The sequence below is a fragment of the Dendrobium catenatum genome, unplaced genomic scaffold, assembly GCF_001605985.2.
Source record: "Dendrobium catenatum unplaced genomic scaffold, ASM160598v2 fragScaff_scaffold_1022, whole genome shotgun sequence".
NCBI lineage: Eukaryota > Viridiplantae > Streptophyta > Magnoliopsida > Asparagales > Orchidaceae > Dendrobium > Dendrobium catenatum.
The window spans coordinates 2,031,933-2,051,139 of NW_021319484.1; the positions used below are offsets into that span (position 1 = coordinate 2,031,933).

The 19,207-nt window shown below is 33.4% G+C and overlaps 1 protein-coding gene across 3 annotated transcripts in view; it reads right to left on the reverse strand.

The window, feature by feature from the left end:
- LOC110107055 (homeobox protein HOX1A) overlaps nt 1–13,942 on the reverse strand; it is a 30,717-nt gene extending 16,775 nt beyond the window's left edge. Inside the window, exons 1-2 of one of the 3 annotated variants that reach the window (XM_020837194.2) lie at nt 13,732–13,942; nt 8,462–9,177 (exon numbers count right to left, since the gene is read on the reverse strand). In XM_020837194.2, the coding sequence (XP_020692853.1) occupies nt 8,462–9,000 (539 nt within the window). In that variant the 5' untranslated portion in view covers nt 9,001–9,177; nt 13,732–13,942. Of the gene's footprint in view, nt 1–8,461; nt 9,239–13,731 lie in introns of those variants that run through there. The other 2 variants (XM_020837195.2, XM_020837196.2) reach the window with 2 other exon arrangements.
- Between the last annotated feature and the right edge of the window lie 5,265 nt (nt 13,943–19,207).

A 19,207-nucleotide genomic window follows, 5' to 3' on the forward strand; every position in this document is an offset into this window, starting at 1 on the left:
GTAGGCATTGAGTGGCTAGCGACAACAACCCAGCCAGCTTGAGGTGAAAAAGAAATTCAGCATAAAATGGGCGAGTTAGAATCCATCATAAATGAAATATAGAGTGAAAAAAAAATTACCTAAAACTTCACACTATATTCATTTTTCATCAAACCAAACACCCAAAAATTTTGAAATCCCTTAATTTGAAATAGTTTGCATTCTTTTTTCAGCAACCAAACAGCCCCTTAATAAAAAAAATTGTCACTCTTCTCTATAATGGACAAATGCCAAAAACCATTAAATTTTCCTTTAACGACATCTAGAGAACCAAGATGGATTCAGCATGAGGTAATAGAAATGGATTAAGGGCTACTTGGTTCACTACTATACGATGTATCTAAATATCAAATATCATGTAAGAAAGTAGAGTTACCTAAATGCCCAAGTAATCTATTAACTATTGTTTGTTTGGTTCATTGTTATTGTTTGTGAAGATTGAAGTGCTATCTTGAATGACTAACAATAATGCTATCCTTTATACTACTTTCTCCACAATTCTAAAATCATCAAGATACATGCTAACTGAATGATTGCCAATTTAGCCAACATTTAGATGGTGGCTATCTAGCTTAAACTAAAATATCCATTACCAACAAACAACCTCAAAAAACCTAACAAGTGAAATCTAAAAAATAAAAATAATACAACTTATGAATTCAAAGATATGGACGAGACAAGAACTTGACAGACAAACACAATATTTAGATGAATAAATATATTATTAAAAACTGAGAGGAAACACTTGAAGATCTCAAGAAATTCCTAGCAATCTTTGAAAAACAGCGAGAATTCTCCACAAAAATCCACACAAAACCAGGAAAACAATAGATAATTTGTATTAGTTGATGAAATAGAAACGGAAAATACCAAGATACAATTGATCCTCTATTCGAGAGGAGGATCTCTCTCTCTCAAATCTCTAGACGCCGTTGGAGCCCAAAAACCTAAGAGATCTCAAACTTCAGCCAAATTCAAGATGCTCTAACCCTAGAAAAACAAACTATTTAATGCATACAATCCAAAAGTAAATCTCTAAACAGTCCCTACATTCAAATTTCCCTCCTAACTCTAAACAGTCCCTACATTCAAATTTTCCTCCTAACTCCCTCAAAAATCCTTCCTAAACAAGCTCTGTTGGTATTGGCAATTTGGTTAGCTCTTCTGCCTCTATCTTCGTGAGCCGGTATTGTATGGACAGGCTGGACCAGTCTAACAAAAACACACACTACATAATTATAATAGGTTTCTAACATAAATATGACAAATCAAAATTCTTATAATTAAAGGATTATGTGTATTATGAGTCCAACAAATTCTCACAATGCATTAAAAGACGAGCAAAAAGAATCCAAAAACCATCGAAGAAGCGGAATAAACTTCATAGAAAACCTAAAACATAGAACCAAATGACATATCCAACTCTAAATGGCGACCCACAAAGAGTGTTATTGCTTCATAGATTACATGAAGATGTTAACAAACCAAAATACCCTTGTCATCATCCCATTTGTTGACCTTGTTTTCCCCAGACCTTTGGTCAAAGAGGTTGACTTGGTCAAATTGACCAAGCCAGACCCCAAGACCATTTCCCTTGTGTTCAGTGGGTCAAACCAGGTCTGCTGAGCCCAAACCCAGACCCTGGGTCAACCTGGTAGACTAGGTCAACCCAGGTTGACCCAAACCCCCTTCTTTGATTCTAAATCAATTCCACTTCATCTCAGGCTCAAATCTCACTTCCCTTGAACTCAGTAGGTCAAGCCTGACCTGTTGGGCCCATACCCATGCCCTGGGTCAACTCAGATTGACTCATTAAGCCCTATTGAGCCTAATCCAATTTTAAATCAATTCAAACCCATCCTAGGCTCAAACCTCCCATCCCTTGGACTCATTTGACCAAGTTGAGCAGGTCAACTCATGGCTTGGTCAACCCAAGCCTTGGTTGGTCAAACTTAGCCTATTTTGATCAAATTCAACCTAATTAAAGCATTTAAAGCCTTCCTATTGAACTCTCCACTAAAACCACAACCAAATTCATTCAATTTCCCTCCTAATTCATCCTAGATTCAATCTAGGCCGTCCATGATAGGTCTAAGGCTTTAAATAGGTGAATTAGGGCATCTTAAGGAGGACTTTTGCAATTGCTTTCTCACAGGATCTCCTCAGCCCCTGAGATTTGGTGTGGAGCTCTTCAAAACTCCCTTCACTTCCCCCAAGCCAAACCCTGTCGGTCAAAGCCACCGGCGGTGAGATCTCCAGGGACCCGAGACCCTAGACACTCCAAGGCGATTTCACGTCGATCCACAGTGTTTGGAAATGCGATTTCTTCTAAAACTAGGAGCGTGGAGAGCCTACAAGTGCAACAAGCTCTTATACGGTTGAAACCTTCCATTAAATTGAGATATAAAGCTAACCCAAGATTAGGACACTTAGATTTAAATAACTCTTCGCACAATGCGATTCAGAACGTGATTTTTGAACCCCACGAATGCTCTTCATTCGTAGTACCTATGTTTAAAAATTCATCGAATTCTATCATGTGGATCGAGAGAACGAAACAAATTATCATTTTAGGGCTCACTTTAAGTAACATTTGTGTTACGTACGATCTGAACCATTGATCTTACGATCAACGGTTCAGATCTCACCATTCTGCGGCTCTCGATCCCGCAATTAATCCCGTCGTCTTGCGTGATCTAGACCATCAATCCAAACCGCGGAAAATCCGACGGCGCAGCGCTTTGCTGACTCGAATAAGTCAGTCGACGCGCCATTTGTCAATCAATGGCAATAATTGCGCCACCGCGCAATCATTGCCAATGATTGGAAAACGCGTCCGCGGTTTGGGGTAGGGAATCAGAGCGTGCCACGTATATCTGACACCGTTATTATTATTTAATGATTAGTCTTAAATTAATTTAAATTTAATATGATTTCTTTAAAAATTGTTTTAAATTTATTTTTAAATTAAAAATATTAGTATTATATATCATAATTTCCAGAAAAATGTGCTTTTTAATTTAAAAATAAGATTAATTTAAAATATTAATTGTATTTCAAATTATATTAATCACTAAATAATCCCAACTTTTAATTAATAAATAATAAAAAATGTTTTATAAATATTAAAAATCTTATTAAATTAATTTAAAAAATTCAATTATCTTCTAAATTCATGAAAAATTATTTTTAATTAGATTATTCTAAATTCAAAAGCTTTAATATTTAACTTAATTGAATATAATAATTATTTTTAAATATTAGTTATTTTAAATTATTTTAAAACATTTTTCAAATACTTTAAACTCTAATAATTCATAACTAATTCATTCTAAATTGGAAAAATATGTATCATGCCTCATATTTTTCAGAAAATTATATATTTTTAATTAAATATTATTTTCAGATATTAAAATTTATTTTTCTGATTTATTTATCTATTATTTAATTATCTTCTATATTTATTATTATTTAAATAAATAATATATATTAATTATTTGAAATTAAAAATTATTTTGAAATCTCCGTTTGGTGACCAGTGGATCTCTCATGAATATGAAGCTGAAATTATTTTAATTATATTATTTTTAAACTTACATATTTATTATTATATATTTTAATAATTTTAAGAATATATATATATATATATATATATATATATATATTAAATTACCCTAATTTTGGGAGATCCACTCCATGGAATTTTAAGCATAAATTGTATTTGTGAATAACATTCATAGGGAAGATATTAGTTGATGATTAGGTTCAAATCATTCACCAATTGCATCGTTAATCGCACTTAATTACTTGTTTTGTCGTCTTTTGCATGTATAGGACGCACGAGCATCTAGCCTAAGCTCTCCAAGTTCTAAGGGGATGGTGTGTTTTGTTTTCTGATTTTTTTTTATGCCTATCCCTTTATGTTACCCCAAGGGTTAGTCATTAAACTCGATTTAAACCTGCTTAACGTAGCGACACCCTAAGGATAATAATTAAGGACGCGTCTGGCGAACTTAAAAAAATTCTAGAGCTAAGATAGATCCCAAATTGACATGAAATTTTAAAGATATTGACTTAGTGACATCTTAAACCTCCTAGAATTTCCTAAGAATTTTAAATAACAAACCCTAATTTAATCCCTTAATTAAGTCCCGATAATTTCAAAAAGTTCTAATAAATCTAAATTAACTCCAAAAATTACTCATAATATATCAAACTCTTCAGAATTTAATCCTTAATCTCAGAAAATTAAAACCCCTTTATTGGACTTCAATTTGAACCTTAATTTAATTTTAACTAAAAATCTCTCTTTTAATTAAATTAAATAATTAAAAATTATTAAAAAATTTCAAATTTTACCCAAATACTTGGGAGCACCTCTTTAGGTCATTTCTGACCTTTGGAGGTGATTCCAAGAGGTTTAGAGCTAATTTGGATCAAAATCTCCAAAATAAAACATTAATTAAACAATTTCGATAATTCATTAATTACTTGAACTTTGAAAATTCATAGCTAATTCTAGAAAATTCTGAATTGGACAAACTAAAAGGGATTCAAACTAAAAGGGAAAACTCCCTCCAACTCTTCATACTAGTAGTGGTACATTGGTAGTGGTGGTCGTTGTATTAATGGAATTAAGTCATAGTCATAGACATGGAAGCAATGTTAGTCACAATAGAACTGGTGGTAGTTGAATAGCAGTAGTAGTGATAATGACAGTGATAGTATTTGTCGTGATGGGGAAGTAGCATTGATAATAGCAATAGTAGTGGTAGTAATGGTGTTACTAGTAAAAGTTGCATTAATAGTAGTATAGTGGCGGCAGTTAGCAACCAAACTACCACTGGGATGGTTCATCAGCATTAATCTTACCCGAATTATTTGGGATTAGCTGTATGAATCAGCACTCTCTTACATGTGGCTCCAAACATGACTTGTGCAAATCAATCTACAAAATTTCTATCCACATTAGCTTTGGTCTACTACTTTTCTTTCTTATAGTTTGGTATTACATTTTTGGGGTAAATTAGACTATTTTTTCATGGTATAAGGGATATTTCACGTTAGGTCTCACCCCCTTCCCCCAACAACTAAAGCTCACAACACTTAAAGTAGAAGTTCAAACAACTCATAGATAGCTAAAGCTCTTTCCATCCTGATCTCCATTGGCAATAGCTCACCACAAGCTCAAGCTCACATAAACATAGAGCAACTATGCCGAAAAGAATGCAGGCCTTCATGCCCAAACTCAGCACACCACCATGCCCCTCGCACTCATATCAATCTCGATGTTATTGTGGAAAAAGACTATTGGGTCTTCCACCACTACTACCACATAGTTGCCAAGTCATAAGTAAACTTCCAAAAAGAACACATGCTCCTGTCAGATGTAATGCTACTCTACTTTCACCTTCACAGATATCCTAAGCGGCATAGCATCACAAGTGGAAAGGATACATGAGTGCAAGATAAAAAGCTACCACATAGCTGCCGAACATTGGTGCCACATCCTCACAGTGATGTAAAACAAACTAGGAATTGTGTAGAAATTAATAAATTTTGATATAAGCGTAGTAACCATAAACTAATGTTTCACCATATGAGATTTAAGAATTTAAGGATATCAAAATTGTTACGGTAATCGGTTACACAATAGAATAACAAGAACTTAAAATAACTTCAAATGTAAACATAAACTTAAATGATGAAACTTTTAAATCCACCACATAACATATAGAAAAGTCACCTCGAGTTTCCCTCACTCACGCTCTTTGAAGAGATTTAGCGGGAAGAAGAAGCCAGCAATCTTAGCGATACCACAAAAGTGATAGGACGCCAAGGGTCTTGACCCACAGGAAGGTAGACGGAGGAGGAGACGTGGGTGGATGTCCGATGATTTGCCACTGTCCAGAGGGTAGTTGTTCGTCGATAGTCTTAGCTAAGTGGAATAGGATACAGTCGACGGTGTCTTCTATCTCCCAGTCGGGGTCGAAGAATGGTGATTGAAGAATATCTATTTTCCCTTGAGAATCGTACTTGCCATCCACTTGCAAGAGTAGTGGGAGAGGATGTGTGTCTTCTCCTTCTCTTGGAATAGTATTCATGAGGGGATAAAATCCAAGAGGAAAGAAGAGAGAGGGAGGGGGCGGCCTAGGAGGGGAAGAGACTTGTTTTATGAAATTAGGGTAAGGGTTTCCAATAGGGTAAGGTAAAAAAATCTGAAATTAATTTCAGATTTAGTAAAATAGGAAAGGAGATTTGGGATTTGAAATTTGAAGTTCAAATTCAAGTTGAGGGAAATTGAGGTGGAGAGAGGAGAGAGGCTAGGAGGGGGCCGACAGCATGCATGGGGAAAGGAAAGGATTGGGAGGGAACTTAATGCTTTCTAATTCATGGGTCTAAATTAGGAAAAAGATAATTAAATCCAATCTAATTTAAAATTAAACTAGATTCAGATTAAGGAACTTTTCTAATTTAGATTTAGTTAATTTATGAAGATATTTGAAATTCAAATTTGAATTTCAAAATTGAATTGATTCCTTTCCAAATCATTTAGGATAATTTAGGTAACTAATAATGATGATTGAAATCACCATTAAGGGGAAGAGGAGGAGGGGTGGCGGCGGTGGGGCTTGGGAAATGACTTGGCCGGCAGTTGAGGGGGCTAGGTCCACTGCTATGGTGGTTGGAGGGGTTCGGCGGTTGGAGCAAGGGGAGGAGGTGGCATGCGGCTTAAATCAAGGGGAATGAGGGGATCCGGCGGCTTAATGCAAGGAGAATAACTTGAACCACGAGTCGGGGACACTTCCACCGACTAGTGGGTGTTGCTTTGCCCACACCTTGGGATTTCACCACTCAATAACTCACAAAAAAGTTTAAAAAGAAATCGGAATTTTCTTAATCAAGTAAACCCTAATACAAGACTAAGGATCTCATATATAGGCCTCAAAAGAGAAAAGAAAAGAAAAGACTGAGATGCCTCAGGGCTACAACTCAAACTAACTACCCACAGGGGTAAAATAGGAAAAAATTGAAATATAAATAAACAATATATAAAATGCATCAAAAGTAAAGGCTCCTGATCGTGGCCGTTGATCTCTGATGTCTCCTCTGATAAACGCGCCAAAATCTCCTACTGATGTCCTCTTCACACAATCTATTAGATTTAAAATTTTAAGTAGCTCCGACCAAATTCAACTTTAGGCAGCCACACAAGCCTAGGTCAAATCTAAAGCAACTTCTAACCAAGCTTCTAGTAGTGTTCAATCAACTAATAAGAGTTATCCCACGTCACTTAGTTCAATCAAACCATATTGATCAACACCTAAACTTACCTAGCGAGACCTTCAAGGCCTCAATCATTCGTACTTCTGAATCAATCATATAATCCAAGGTCTACAAAAGTCTCCACTTTTGACATACAATCTTATAAGGTCTGCAATCCTCCACAATATCTATTCCCTTGTCTAATCTAATTCTTATCGATTCCATTAGCCTTCCACAACCCACTTTGGGATCACATTGTTAGAAGCAACTTATAAATTTGATAGAAAATCAGAATTAAACATACAAATAAATTATACCATTTGAAACATAGCATACAATAGAAAGTAGTAAGACATAACTCATTTGAAGCATAGTTCATCTTTTTTAGTAACCTAATCTCTATGATAAATGTTGACATTTCATTATTACTTGCAAGTTAAGAATAACAAAGTTCACGTAATCAGACTAATTATTAAAAATGATTGAATAAAAGCAAATAAAAATAATAGATCACCAAAAGTAACAAATTACCTAAGCACCTAACCTGGCCCTGCACCCACAATAAAACTTTACTTCAAACATGTACCTACAGTAGCAGCTTGACCTTTCTTATCATGGCTATGTAGATGACCAATCTTAGATTCTTTTATCATAGCATTTTAGATTCTTAAGACCATACTAAAGATTTCGCTTTATGATTAAACACAATTACTCAAAAAACTCAATAGCCGTTTTAAACATGGATCTAAATAAATGTGCTACATTATCCTGATTCCTGGTTAGACATAAGCATTTAGAGAACTCTTGAACTTCAACGGGAAAAAATACGCTGTTAGAGATTAAGCAATTTTAAAAAATATAAATATTGGCATATCATAGAGAATACTTCATAAGAACATAAAGGCATCTAAATTCAGCTAACAAATATGTTGGCCTTGCTCCCCAATACCCTAATCTCAGTGATTATCAACAAATGAATAACATGAATATATTTTTGTCTAAGGAACTAATTCTAAGGAGACGAAGAAAGAAATATAACAGCATAACAAATATTAAACATAATAGCACAACAAAATGTATAAATATAAATCACAGCTTAAAGAAAAAGAAGGCATAACCAATGAAAGTTATAAGTACAAAAATATATGATACAAACCTTTGTCCCTTCCAGCCTTCACCAGAGTAAGCATCAATCAAACTCTGCTCATAATTCATTCGATTCAACATATATCTAATGTGTTTCTTTACTCGAGATAGCTCGTCCTGACCAGATTTTTTTATCTTTTTCTTCCCAACTTTCTTTTTTCTTGTCACCAAATTTTCTGAATTGCTTCCTGGATTCATAGTAGTTTTACATTTTGCTGTACTCAACTTTGATCGAAGAACTCTACCTCGATCTAATGATCTTAAGCTGTAGCTTCCTTTCAGTTTAGGAAGAGATTTCTTTCTTTTGGATACAGATTTATTAGAAACTTTTGCTGCGCCATTTACCATATTTGCTTTTTCATACTGAGGAATGAGCTTATTTTGGGCAGTCTGCTTTTTAGGCCCAACTTTCTGAGAGCTTGAAATGCCAGATTTTGAGAGTTTAATTCTAGAACTGCCTGGCTTTGAATCCTGCTTCTGAGTTTTTGAGTGTTTCTTGGCCCTTGTACTGATTTTCTTTTTGTCATCTTGCTTTTCAGGAGAAGCCATATGCTCGTGCTATATAGGTAAAAGATCCTCAAAATCTTTTGTTTCCAATAAAAGGCACGATCAATCTTCTAAGACATTTTGAATACAAGAATAGGAAGATTTTGATTCGGAGCACAAGGATGGCCTTCTCACACAAAGGGATACAATAAAATAGTTACTCATAAATACAATTATTCCCTGCACAACCGTACAAATTGTGAAATTCAGCACCAAAGCTGCCAGAAAAATAATAATTCACCTGTAAAAATAATGACGCAGATCCATATTAACACAATAATTTCCAAGTCAGTTTCTCTAATGCTTTCCTGCAATAGGCCATCCAATATGGCATACATTTTCAATCAAAATTAACTCCTTAATTTCTAGTTTCGTCGTAGGTGTTTACTGAACTTCTGGAGCTAACTAGATTGTAATTAAGAGAATGCTTATTGAAGTCACATATGTCTCAACTTTATAAATAGTAGCAGTTCATTAACATACAAGTAGTAAGTTGGTAACATTTCCAGGAAATAATTTCATATATACTAGGCTATGGCAAGCCCATACATGGCAAAAGGAAAGGCTAGTAATGATCATTCAGATCTGTAACAAATTGAATTCAGAGAATAAGTTTTAATAATAAGCCATAAATCTAAAGGAACGACATAACTAGTTATTGATCACAACCATAGATTTAAATGTAGTAACGAGATTAAAATTATGGCCAGCTCACAGAAAGGAGAATAAAAGAAAGCCAAAATTAATCCAAAAGCCATCATTCAAATACTGATTTCCAATCAAAAAGCTAAAAACCCAAATAAAAATACCACCCCGGCTACATTTTTAACCAAATAAAACGTGCTGTAAATGCATTTCATTGATGGAAGGCAGGCAACATGAAAATTGACCAACTTTGAGTTTCTAAACATGGAACAGCTTCTCAACAATGGAGAGAAATTAAATCAACCCTTCTCGAGATAATCAAAAAGGATAATATTATAAATTTCATACAATTACAAGACAATATTCTAATCTTTAATAGTAGATAATTAATTGATTAATCAAAGGCTAAAATCAATAAAAACTCCTTTTTGGGAGCCAGCTGAATTTTCATACTAAGGCTTACGTGGCATTATTTTCTATTTTTGACATTGAAGGCATTCAAACCCATATCATTTCAAGCAATTACACAAATGATGATTTCTAGTGCATAAGAAATTGATTTGAATCGGATAATTAGTGATTTAAAAAGGTTTCTTGGATGCCAGTATCCCCATGAGATCTTAATTCATGATAGAACGTGGCACCATAGGTGGATCTTCTTTCCAAGGACATTTTTTATTTAACTATCATCATGATTAAAATAAAAATTCCTTAAAGGAAGGATGAGAAAGCCTTAGAATCCTATGAATCTGTGAGGATAAGGAAGTACAGAAGACAAAATGGGGAAGGATGAAAAATAAAGAAGGGTGTCTCTGAATATTGAAAAATATGAGAGAAGATTGCTACATATTCTTCTGTTACAATGCGTAGAAGAGACACAAATATTTATAAGAGAAATAGATTACAAAAAGTGGGCATGAACTTCAAAATAAACTAAAGAGCACAAATTATCCATAATCAACCCCTAGAGTAAGGAAGAAAAATATGAATGAAATACACTTAATCAAATACAATAAAGTAGATGGTGAATTTAATATTTTAAATTTATTCCTCAGAAGGAAAATTGAGGCTGGCGGTCAGAAGGAAGGTAAATAATTGAGTTGTGATAATAAGAGATGTATCGTTTCAGCGGCTATAACTGGAAGACATGTATTGCTGATGGGTTGCCTTCCTGGATAGAGTAAATGATGACTAAAGTTCTCCAGAATAGTTCCCTAAATGTATGGAATTAGGACAGCAATATTTACTAACTTGATTTCAGAATTTCCACAATAATGCTTTTCAAAAATCATTCATAACCAATCTATATGATGCATTTTACAAAACTTGCACCGTGATGTGTCAATTTTAAGTCATATTTTTTATGCTTGTGTTCATTTTTTTGTGCACCATAATGTTTTACAAATAGAATGGATTTTATTCAAACAAAGGGCCAACTCAAAACTTTAGTTATTAATTTTGACATGCTACAAATTTTTCCACATCATGATCTGCGAAAATACCCGAAGTTTTGTGATGAGGACATCCATATGAGATTTCGGCACACTTACCATCGGAGGGGTCGTCGAGCGACGGTCTTGATTCATAGTCTTTATTTTTTATGTTTTATTTTATTTATGTCATTTATATTTCATGTTTTTTCATTTGTACCCCTATGAGGGAGTTAGTACTTGTTGTAGCCCAAGGGCAATGTCGTCTTTATGCTTTTTATTTTCGGTTGGCCTATATATAGGCTTAGTCATTGTATTTGAGTTAGTTTTTGATGAATGAAAATTTGTCTCTTATGTTCTCTTTGTGAGTTCAACCCTCCTTGATCTCTTAGTGAGTTCGTCGGAGAAGATAGATCTCTTTGTGAGTTCTAGATTTTCGCCAAACTATTTTTGTTTTCGAGAGTTCTAAATTTTCGCCAAGCTATTTTCGTGGAGATCTGGATTGAAGATAATTGAGGTGAGTGGATTTATAGCAAATCGAATCCCTAGAAATTCCCCTCCTCCCTTCCCCTCACCCCTTGCCGCCGCCTCCCCTTGAGCCGCCCAGGCCGCCGGCCTGCAAACCCCCACCCGCCGGCCAGCAGCCCGCCGGCCACCCACTGGACCCCCTTGCCGCCGGCCCCCTCTAGCTCTCCCCTTTGAATTTCGAATTCCCCTCTCTTAATGACTTTCCTAATTAAGCATATTAAATTTGGGAAATTAATTAAGAGGAGTTACACACGTTTGAAATTCAAATTCAAATTCCCTCTTATTTTCATTTGAATTTGGGAGTTATTTATGAGAATCAATTCAGATTTCAAATTTTAATTAAATCCTTGATTAAAGTTGTGGTCCTCACTCTACTTATGACAATTGTGTTCTCCCCTCTCTCCATGTGGCCGGCCCCCTTTAATGGATTTTTTCTCTCTCCCAAATTAAATTTAAAAGCTCCACCAAATTAGCCCCAATTACCTCCTCAATTAACACTCCTAGTCATTAATGAATTAATTTGAAATTTCAAATTAATCTCCCTCCAAAACTACTTGGAGCTGAATTTAATTTCAGTTTTCCTAAATTTCCCCCCTCCTCTAGCTCACGGCTAAACCTCCCACACCTAGCCGCCACCTCCACCCCTCCTCTTCCCCTTGTTTCCAACGGTGCTCCTTCATCTCCCGACAAGGATGCATGGCTGAACCCGAATGGAACTTTGGATTTGTGTATGACGATCGAGATCAAGTCGACATCCCCCAATCGCCGTTCTTTGACGTGGGCTTTGATTTCGACGACACCGTTGAAGACTACATCGACCGTAAGCAATACGCATTAGTTGACGTGATCGACGAGCAAAGATCAAAGGGACGTTGGATCATCATTGGAAGACCATCTTCCTCCACCACTCCGGCCATCTTTCCAAGAACGACGATCTTAGGTTCCTTCTTCCTCGGAGTGACCTCGATTCTAATGTGGAGACTCTTCTGCCGCTAAAGCCTAGACTATTTGAGCGTATGGGCTCCAAAGGTGAAAGCTCTCATTATTAAATTGTTGATTGTTGGTTAATAGCTCTTAGTATTACTACTATTTTTGCTTATCTACTAGGTTTGGTTAATCTACATGTGCTCCTTCGCCTAAGCAAATGGAAAACTAAGATTCTTTATTGAATTGCATTGTTATTACAATAAGCTATTGAGTGGAATTACATTGCCAACTTGTTCTTAAATTCCTTAATGAGCTCCTGCACATTTGGTTTCACATCATTTTGTGAATGAGAATAACAGATACATAGTATGATTATGAACAAAAATATGATTACAAGTATTATTTATCATACTCAAAAATCAACTTTTAGAGAGCCCTTCAATCAACTGGCTAAAAAAATCATTCATCAGCTATCCAAGAAGACAGCCAAAAAAATTTTCTAAGTGAAAACTATAGCTAGAGATATGTCATCACTATGAGAATAAGGCACATAAGTAGTGCATGACTCCTTCCTCAGTCCAAGAAACTTCTCCTCAGAAGTAGTGCATGACTCCTTCCTCAGTCCACCCTCCAATCTATGAAGCACGGGCATGACGCAGGATATGGGACGTGACACTAACCATACCGGGCTATAATAAGTCTTCAAAAAAAAAGGGGCGATTCCAAATGATTTAGATTCCAGTGAATAAGACATAAACATGCAAGGCTGCAAGCATATTAATTTCCATTGCATGGAAGATAACAGACATTCTCGATAGACTAGTAGCTCATTGGACAAGATGCTATCTTCATGGCCAACATGCAAGCCCATAAATCACCTACAAATCATTTCTTCTTCCAAAAATCGTAAACAAAAAAGGCGAAAACATAATCATCAAGTACAACACAGACAATACTATCCGCTAAATTAAACAAGAAACGCATAAACGCAGGGCTCAACAACTAAAAACTTCAATAGAAATAAGAAACAGCCATTATGAAGTAACTTAAGGTCACACTAAGCAAATGCAATAAGAAAACATTTCGAAATCTTCATTACTAGCATTTGCTCACTGTTCAGAATGTTGCAGAAAATGAGGAACCCATCACAAAGAAACACGATGGAAGGAGGTATGATACCCTGAGAGAATTGACAAGGACTTACAAGATTTGCACAACGGCCGGCCAAGAAGCGACGCGGATGTGCCAAACTTCGTTGGTACGCAGCGAGAATGCTTCAAATGCCAGAGCAAGCCGTCGAGAATTGGCGAAACGGGAACCCGTCCGCATCAGCGATTTATCGCATGAAGATTCGGTGATGAAGCTGGTCGGTGGAAACCCTAACTCTCAAAACGTGCTGGTTTTGTTTAAACAAAATTAGATCTTTCATGACCAAATAGTCTCATTATTTTTTTTTTCTTTTTTTTTTACATATATCACAATTTTTCTTATATTTATTTATTTAACATATACATTTTTATAAATATTTAGATAGTATTTAAATTTTTAATCATATTAAATATATCACTAATTTTAATTTATTTGAATTATTTAAATAATACTTAATTTTTTTTGATGAATAGCTGCACTCTTAGAGACATAATACGAAATTGGTGTATGCATTATAAGATTAGCATAGCTTTAGTGACATATAAGATTAGAGATAGTCTTCTTATATCATTTGGTCACATAAAATGTCAGCCTTTAGAAAAGTAGATGTTTTAGATTCAGGCTTCATTTGGAATAGCTTTCTTAATGCTTCTTCATGCAGCTTCCAGTAAAAAAAAAAATTAATTTTTGTATTAAAAAACTGCTTTAATAAGCGGTAAAAAAGTCGTCCCAAACGAAGCCTTAGTCTATATTTAGAAAGGTGGAGCTAGACCTAAATAGGCTTGGTTAGAAAGTATTAGAAATGATCTTTTTATATTATATTTGAATGAGAATTTGATTTTTAATAAGGTGCAATAGAGAAAAAGTATTCATGTAGCCGACTCCAAGTAATGGGATAAAAGCTTGATGTTGTTGTTGAATTAAAATGCATATTTTTTATGCATATGATTTGATATGATTTAAATATTAAAATAACAAATAGATATAATTATTTATGTATTATATATAAACATAAATAATATTTTGATGATATTTGCATCTTTCTTTTTTTAAAATAACATATAAAATACCTAATGTCACACCCTAGGATTTAAAGTAAAGAATTTATTTTCTTACCGACTCTTTATTATCTTTTCATTTAACAACTAATGATCAATCATTTGCGAACAGATCAACTTAACATTCAGAGCTTATTAATTGCTTTAAAAAAAATAAGTAATAACAAAAAAACATAATTTCACATTTATATAGTCCACATTTACAGTAAAAATCTCTAAAGTTCAAAACAATATATACAATAACTTTCATAAGCTACAAAAGAAATTGAAAATAAAATTAAACCGTGTTGAAAGAAAACTATGCATGTTGTCAAATGTCTCATGCCACAAGATCCTTATCCTCCCTGTAAATCTGTAAAACCACGCACTAAACGTGAAAGCTCAGCAAGTAATCAAACTCTTTCAACTGAAATCAATGCAATGAAAAGAGAAACAATATGCTTTTAATCATACAATAAAATTTATATTATATAAATATTTGTTAATTATATTAGTTATATGTATCAATTTATCCTTCTATATCAAAACATATATTAATAAATTACGTCATTAGTCACGAATTAGTAACATTGATCCTTATTATTAACAGTATCAATAATCAGTAACAGTAAGCGATGTTTGTATTCCATATGAATATCTATATAAGTATTTTCATATGAATTTATGAATAAGCATTTTATATGAATATCAATATTAATACTATGGAACAATATCAGTACTCACCTACAGTATTCATATTAATGTTAGTAACAATTTTAGTATCAGTATTAGTAATAGTATTCATATATTTATAAGAGGATGTCATAACATGATCGGATATGACTCGATATCACATAGGTCACACCGTGTCCGATTGTGCTAAAACTGACCCTAAGATTTGATTGGAGAAGCATTGAAATAAAATTTTTAATTTATATAATACACAGAGCAACTACTGAATATAATATAAATGAAACATTACTAAATCTCAAAATGATTTTCTATAAATCATCAAAAATATATAAAATCTAAAATCTATTTACAATAGCGGTTGACAATAGAGAATAATAAAATAAAAGTCAATTTTTAAAAAAAAATCAAAATTAACTAAAACATACCTACGACATAGATTGAAGTTTGCTATCCAAATTACTCAACTCACTCCTTGCCCTTCCCCTGGCTTAAAATGGAACCATAAGTAGAAATAAGCTAACAAGACTCAATAGTCTATTGTAGCATAAATAGAAATCAATAACTAAAATCAAAAGAAAATAAAAATAATGTGCTGCAAAATTAAAAGTAATGCAAGAAAAAATGAGACTGAAACTAAAACAGAAGCTGAAATTGAAACCAAATGAATTATAAGCAATTTTTCATTTCATCAGAATGGCTCTCAATTTAATTTTTTATATATTTTTATAGCTTCATTAACAAAATCCACATTGGTAGCCTGCAGTCCCCAGCACAATAGAATCCCGCTTCGGTCGCCTACCAGCATCAACATAAACAGAATTCCGCATTAGCCATCCAATGGCGCCATCATAGCATCACATCATGTCACTTCACATCACATCACTTGCCTTTCATATTTTTTGATGCATTTTATTAAACAAAACATAATTAGATTAAATTCAAAATATCTCAAATAGTAAGCAACATAAATACTACTAAACAAAAATTCATTGTTTCAAAATATAACCAAATTATTCGATATTGTGCAAAACATAACTATGAAGCTTTAATTGAATTGAAGCATTATTTTTAGATAGAAAATAAATTTTTGGATAGGGAATTTTTTTTTTTAATCACATAGTAAAAAGTTTGAGAATATATTCAAAATATCCATAATCTCAATCTATGTAACATATTAAAAATTACACAGTAAAAGTTATACCAAAATAAAGTTATCCTCATATTTCAGTAACAAAAATATAAAATTGATTGAAAAAAATTTAAAAACATCAAATATTTAGAATTGAAAAAGATAAAATATAACATATCCCAAGATGAACAAATTTTTTAATTGGGCCAACAGAGAAAAAATGACTCCATGACCTCCAAAACCCAGCTTTCCTGAGTTTCCTCTCTCTCTTTTTCTTCATATTTCTCCTAATTTTTCTTTATTAAACAAATAAGGAGAAAAATGGCATTTAATACATTATAATAAATTTTCAGTATAAAATGTATATTTTTTTAATTTAAAAATTATAGAAAAATATTCATAAATAACTCATTTTATTTAAAAAAAATTAAGGTAAAATCTGTTTGCAAAACAGACACATGACAGTCCCAAAACCCTTACTTATACCTTCATGTGCAAATTTCTTAAAAAATTTCATTGGTGTCCAAATTTTTTGAAAAAATTAGTGAAACTAGAACACAACAATATATAAGTTTTGGCGAATATGTTTTCTGATTTGGACTTATAATAATTTTTGAAAAAAAAAATTTACTGTTATAGGTAAAAAATATATTTTATAAATGTTTTAGTTATAATTGAGGATATATTAAGGATTTCTTGCTCATGCACTTATAAATTTTAATCAGTCACCCTTATGACTCTCAATTAATGTACTCATTATAATTCCACTTGAATCATGTCGATCACTCACCTTGATTCTTTATAACTCTCAATTAGACTTAAGCTTTGTGTGACTTCCATCAATTGACTCCCCATTAGTGGATCATATAAATCTTGAGGATATCACATGAGATTCTCACATCATATATTCAATATTAATTGATACATCTTTTCTATCAGATAATTATCACATTTCATCATATCATATTACTCAAAATATTCAATCTATAACATATCAAAAGTTATACAGTAAAAACTTATAAAATTAGGAAATAACATTTTTTTTTTTATATAAATTTAGGAGATATAAATCCATATAATCAAAATCATCTAAAATAGAAGTAAGATGATAGTTATTTACAATAAATAAGATAATTTTTACAACAGAAGCGACGAACAGAAAAGCCCCGAAAAGCTTTCTCTCTCTTCTTCTCTCTCCTCCTCTCACTGCTCCCTTTCCTTCCCAAGCAAGTCACAGCATGAATGAGGAGAGGTGGCACTGGGGGATGCTATAGTACTTAAGTATGGCGATGGCTGAGCGGAAGTCCGACGCCGATCAGCAACTGAGTGGAAGTCTGGCGGCAGTCGACGGAGATTCACCGGTGGTGGTGTTGGTGCTCTTGAAGCCTTAGAGCTCTCTCTAATCCCCACCAAGAGGTCTCCTTCATGTAGTGAGTGAGGGTTGATTTATAGATTTTCGTGAGTGACACATCCCGTAAATATGGATAACATCCAGGGCAGATTCTGAGTCCTCCAACATATTGTTTGTATTGATTCCCATGATCATAGAACATTTTTATAGTGTTTAAGTGTCTTAACAGTATCAGAGTTTAACGATCTTGGGCTCATTGGATTTTACTCATCAAGTCACTCGATTTGACTATAAGCATGTCATATTTGGGTATTATTTTGTATTCTAATTAATGCTTTGAACCTTTCGAATACACTTCGGGCTCTTGATTCAAACCCATTCGGGGGGCTCGGACCGATTTTGGTGTTTTTGGGTTTATCTCTTTGAGATGTTCATTTTGACTATAAGCTTGCTGAAATCAGAGTTCATATGATCCCAAATTTTATTTTGAAAGTTTTCAACTTGTATATGTTTGGACATGTTGGATCAAGTTGATTTTTGGTGTCATATATATATATATATATACATTTGTAATCATTTAATTAGTATAAAACAATCTCATTTGTAATCATATGGTACGCTTTACTTTGAACCGTTCTTATTAGGTCCTAACAGTTCTTTGGGTCGAAGATTGCAACATTAGATCTTATTGGGTCCTGTTACACCTTTCTAATGGATAAAAGCAGTCACAGTTGGGAAAAAAAATATGTAAAAACATTTGGATAAAATTGCATTAAAACGGACAAAAAATAAAAAATAAAAATTATATTCTTAAATCTTAATATAATTTATATTTAAATATCTTAATTTTTTATACAATTTATTCAGCCTGGAAAATACATGACATCTATTTCAATGATTAATTTTAATTTGTTATAAAAAATACTAAATAAAAAAAGAAAAAAATGTCTTGACGTATTAGTTTAACAATAGCTAGAGAGGAAAATTTACCGTTAGTTTAATAGCGACTAATTAAAATAAAAGATTAATTTAAAAAATTACACTAATCCATAACTAATCAATCAATTATTATATTAGACTCGTCTTACAATAGATTCAAAGCTCCTTCACATTAAATATACATTCCTAAATTTTTCCCCATGTATCTAAGTAGTAAGTACCTTAATTTCAGTAATTGCAGTTAGCTTTTGATAAACTTAGGGCCACTACGAGGGGAAATAATTGTGTGCGGTCACCAGACCAGCCAGAAGCGAATCAGGATGTACTACGTCACCCAATACACAACTGTACACAGCAAAATATAGTGCATCTTTATTTACCT